We start from the raw sequence: 5273 nt of genomic DNA, 5'->3' as shown, positions 1-5273 counted from the left end.
CCTCAACTGCTTAGCTCTTGTTTTATCTGCCAGGAGGTGAGTTCTGGGTTATATTTCACTTCAGAACATGTCAATATCGGTATTTACAAAGCCAAAATGTTCTTCATTGCTCTATGTAGCTGTTAACCCAGTCTCCAGTCCATTAAGGGTGGTTCTACATAGCCATGGGGTTGCATCAGCCTGCAGGCATCCACACAATGCAAGCAGGCTGATGCAGTTTCAGCTCTTAATATGGCTGTACCTCAGATTAAAAAAACACAGGGAAAGTCTGAATCCTGCAGTAGGATTTGGAGTTTTCCTTCTGTTAGGGCAATGTAGACACCTGTCCCAGATTTCCATGCAGAACAGGGGATGGATGTACCAACAACCATCCAATGGTCCCCAGACTCAAGCAGCCGGAAGAGGCAGAATGGCTGTGCTATGTTTTCATACCAAGATTTATTAAGAGGAGGGTTTCCATTAACTTCCTCTGAGGCTGAGTGAGTGTAGCCTGCTGTTGCAACCCAGGCAGCGAGAGCACTGTAAACCAACACAGAGACCAATATTCTTTTAATATCTTTATTAAAGCAAATAATAATTCCAAAATGAATTGGTGGAAAAGTTGAGCAATCAATAGCCCTTGAAGAAAAAGTATAAGATAGACCAGAAATGTCCAGGAATATGTCCAGTATTAGAGTCCAAAGTCCAGAAACCGAAACACATTCCAAAACTGATGATAGCCCTGGAGTGGGGAATTAAGTCAGCAAGCTAGGCAGATGAGCAAGGTCCAAATGTTCAAGAATAGTTCTTAGTAGCAAGGCAGGAACTTGATATCATGGAAATAAATCTTGGTTTGTGAAAAAACAGGAAAGTAGACCTAAATCCGGGTCTACTCGTGAGTCGCGGCAACTGCTAGCCGCTAGGGTGGAGGAGGAGGAAACTGGAGACGATGAACCTTCTTAGTAGTAAGCAACGTTGACACCACAAGGGAAACTACTGGGAGCGAAACTTTTATTGAAGTGCAGAGTCTCCCCCCAAAAGTGTGTGTGTGTGTGGGGGGGCTTCCTCCCCAAAGTTCCCAAGGGAAAGGCTTCTAGAGAGAGTCTCCATGCTCAGCCAAGCGGGCACTTCTCCTCCGCGCTTGTTTCTCAGATCTCTGCTTGTTTAGATACTCTCTCTGGTTGAAGGACACAGACTTCGGCGAGCTAGAGACATCTGGCAAGGGAGTAGAGTTATCCACAATACTTTCCCTTTCAATTAGAACTGGCTGTGTATCATCAACAAGTGGCAGCTGCAAATTCATCAGGTCTTGCTGACTCGGAGAAATATCAACATATTCTTCATCCTGGTCAAAGGCAAACCCAGGATCAGGTACAGGGGCCAAAGGTAATGGGATATAACACCTGCCCATATTGCCAAACAAGTTTCAATGGCTGAACAGAGTTTTAGTCTAACATTGAAACTACTACACCATGATGGCTCTGCAGTATATAGTTAGTAACATTACAAAATTCAAGAATCTGAAACTATATGAAAGGTTGGAACCTAAAGGAATATATTTTAACATTTCATACTTTGATTTTCTCTGTAGTCTACTGATAAAATTCCAGCATTCCCAACTGCCTGTAGTTTTACTTTGTTAGGTTTCCTTTGCACCAGCTTGTGCAGAGATATGCTAAACAATGATTAATTGTTTTCTTTTTCAAGAAGCATTAATGTATGGCCATCCAAGTCTCTCCAGATGGTTAGGGAATGATTCACATAGCATACAGTATAAAGAAGTGACAATATATTTTTAAAAAATGTGACAGAAACTAAGTTAGTATTGATCTTTGCTTACAGACTATAAGGGTAAATTTTAATAGCTGGAAAAATGTCTGTCATTATGATGGCTGAGACAGAAGGATCTTGCCTATTACAAAGATAATAAGAAACACAGTCACCAAACAACTTTTCATCATCATCAGGATTGTCCAAGAAATTTTGCGACTGAGACACAATAGTAAATGTCACTCCCTAGTCCTACTCAAGTTAAAATATATAGAACTTAAATCCATACTTGCCAGTTGGGAAGGTAGCAGGAATTCCGAAAGCACTTCTCCATATTTTTGATAGTAAAATTATAATAGTGACAAATATCTATTTGCTGCCTTTTCATAATGCCCAAAACCTTTTGCTTGAGGAAGTTGCCTGAGTCTGCTTAATGGGAGCAATATGGTATGATATCAAGAAATCTTTATTAAAGGCTCTCTCTTAAATGGTGAAATACGTCCATTTGTCCTAGCACATGCTTTTCCTCATCAATCATCTGCATTTCTCTTGCTTTGTTTTGTGACTGATCACTGGAAGGCAAACATGGATTTGTCAATCTGATTAATTATCAAATAAAGAATATTAGACTTATAGGGATCTATTTTTGATTTAGTGATAGGAGTTAAACATGCCTCTGATTATAACACCATCTCAATCTTGGAATGAGGCAGCTTTTGTCACTTAGGCGCATCTACATTGTTGATGTAATGCATTTTCATACTATTTGAACATTTGTTGTCAAACTATATAAACTCTACAGTGTAGGTACACTACCTTAACTGGCAGATAGCAGCAAGATTCATGAATACTGCACTTATCTGCGCAAGGCCCTGCTTGAGCACCATTTTGTTGTTGTTGTTGTTGTTTATTTGTTCAGTCGCTTCCGACTCTTCGTGACCTCAAGGACCAGCCCAGGCCAGAGCACTCTGTCAGCCATGGCCCCTCTAAGCTCCTTCTAGGTCAAGCCAGTCACTTCAAGGATATCATCCATCCATCTTGCCCTTGGTCGACCCCTCTTCCTTTTTCCTTCCTTTTTAGCCAGTATCATTATCTTCTCCAAGCTCCTCCAACACCACACTTCAAAGACCTCTATCTTCCTTTGCTCAGCCTTCCTTATGGTCCAGCTCTCGCATCCACAGGTTACTACGGGGAATACCATTGCTTTAACTATGCGGACCTTTGTTGCCAGTGTGATGTCTCTATTCTTCTGTTCTGCACTATTTTATCAAGGTTGACCATTTCTCTCCTCCCAAGAAGTAAACGTCTTCTGATTTCCTGGCTGCAGTCTGCATTTGCAGTAATCTTTTTGCCAGAAATACAAAGTCTGTCACTGCCTCCACGTTTTCTTTCTCTATTTGCTAGTTATCAATCAGTCTGATTGCCATAATCCTGGTTTTCTTGATGTTTAACTGCAACCCAACTTTTGCACTTTCTTCTTTCACCTTGGTTATAAAGCTCCTCAGCTCCCCCTCGCTTTCAACCATCAAAGTGGTATCATCTGCATATCTAAGGTTGTTAATGTTTCTTCCAGCAATTTTAACTCCTGCTCCACACGTCACCAGATGTATTCTGTATACAAGTTGAATAGGTAGGGTGAAAGTATACAGCCCTTCTGTACTCCTTTCCCAGTCTTGAACCAGTCTGTTGTTTCCTCCTCATGGTGGCAGAATGTGATCGAGGTGACCCCTCCCCCCAGGTCTTTGTAAAAGATAGTTCAAAAATCAAGGCTTTATGTCCTATATTTCATATATTTATAGCAGAAGGTAACTGAGATATTTTACTGGAGTTTGCTGTGATTTACTAAAATCCTGGCACAAAAGATTTTTGACCTTTTAGCCTGAGACAAGAGATAACAACTCTCCTAATCCTTTCCTGAACCAGTGACTTACAAACAAAAGGACTTCCTTTTTGTTTAGAATTGAGACATATCCAGGCAAAAGGGTTAGCAAAGGAAAAAAGCCAATTTTAAACCACATGCTTTACAATCTTGCCCTTATTTCTCAAAAATTTGAAATGTATTCTTCTGCTTATCTTTCTGCTTCTCTGTATCCCCTTTGGCACATATTTTCCAATATTATTTCCTTGTGCAATGTCTTTTCCTCCATGTATATATATATATATATTGAAGCAAAGTGACTTTGCTGTGAACTCTGGCCAAACATGCCTTGACCTGGATGTAACTGGCTTGCCCCAGGCTATGATCAAAGTCTCCATCGGCTCCTCCTTGCCCTGAACTCTGGCTGGCTTGACCATGCTGTGGACATTCAATGAAACCCTTTGTCTTTTCCCTTGGATTCTGGACTTTCCTATGAAACTTTATGCCCGGCCCGCCTCCCTGCTCCTGACTGGCCGAAGGGCCAAAATGGCACTGGCTTTCTCATTGGTCGGCGTGCCTCTACCTCTCCCTCCCACTGTTAGCAACAACCAATCAGCATGAGGCCAGTCTGAAGGGGCGGCCGTAGGAAATCCAAAGTTGACCGCCCTGTTTTTATGTTATAAAAAATGTTGTAATGTGTTATGTGACATGTCATTTCAGCGAATGATTGCGTTTTGACATCCGGGTCAGCTGACTCAAATAAATTATCCACATAGCACAGAGGACAATCCGTATTGCACAAGGCAATGGTGGGGATATTCACGTAAGATGGCTCAGTCAGCGGCTGATGATCAGCTCTTAAATCAATGACTACCAAAAGGCAGGGTTCATGGAAGGCTGCCTGAATCTGATTGGTGAAGGTGCCAGGAGTGAAACGGCCAGCGATTGGTGTTGCACCAGTAGCAGCAGCAAATTTCAAAACAGCATGCTGTCCAGTGTTTCTGGAGAAGATGACGCTCACATCAGCTGGGTTCTCAATCGCAACAATGGCATGGACAGCCAACAACAGTTTTTCCCAAATTCTCTTCAGGTTGATGATGTAAATGCCATCACTTTTTCTTTTATAAATATATTGCTCCATTTGAAAGTCTAAGTTGGTTCCTCCCAAGTGGGTTTCTGCAGCAAGAAATTTGAGGACATCTTCCTCCTTCATTTGTAGGACATCAAGACCTCTGGACATTGTGAAAGTTTCCATTTGAAGCAACGATAGGAAACGCGGTTGCAACTCTGTATGGAGGCCTCCCTGGAGTTGGAGAGAAAAGCTGGTGAAGTTATTTTTGAGATGACACCATGGCTCAGTGTTATGGAAAGAAAGATATGGAATCCTGGGAATTGTAGTATTGCAAAGTCTTTAGCCTTCTCTGCCAAAGAATTTGGATGCCACACCAAACCATAAATCCTAGGATCCCACAGCACTGAGCCATGGCAGTTAAAGTGGTGTCAAATAATTTTTTTGAGATTAGACATTATATTTTAATGAGTTATAAATGGTACTTACATGTTTTATTGTTTTATTGTCTATTGGTTTTATTGCTTAATGTGTTGTTGTTTTGTATTCATAATGCGGCATTCAATTTTGCCATAAATATAAGCCTCTCTGAGTCTC

The 5273-nt window shown here is 41.3% G+C and overlaps 1 protein-coding gene across 1 annotated transcript; it reads right to left on the bottom strand.

Moving 5' to 3' along the window:
- Nucleotides 1–4205: 4205 nt before the first annotated feature.
- Nucleotides 4206–4917, bottom strand: LOC100556640 (small ribosomal subunit protein uS2-like). The gene has a single exon (XM_008111451.3). The coding sequence runs from the start codon at nt 4860–4862 to the stop codon at nt 4206–4208; it is 657 nt and encodes a 218-aa protein (XP_008109658.1). The 5' UTR covers nt 4863–4917.
- Nucleotides 4918–5273: the final 356 nt, after the last annotated feature.

Source organism: Anolis carolinensis, chromosome 5, assembly GCF_035594765.1.
Source record: "Anolis carolinensis isolate JA03-04 chromosome 5, rAnoCar3.1.pri, whole genome shotgun sequence".
NCBI classification, from domain to species: Eukaryota; Metazoa; Chordata; class Lepidosauria; order Squamata; family Dactyloidae; genus Anolis; species Anolis carolinensis.
This window is presented reverse-complemented; position numbering and strand designations above follow the sequence as displayed.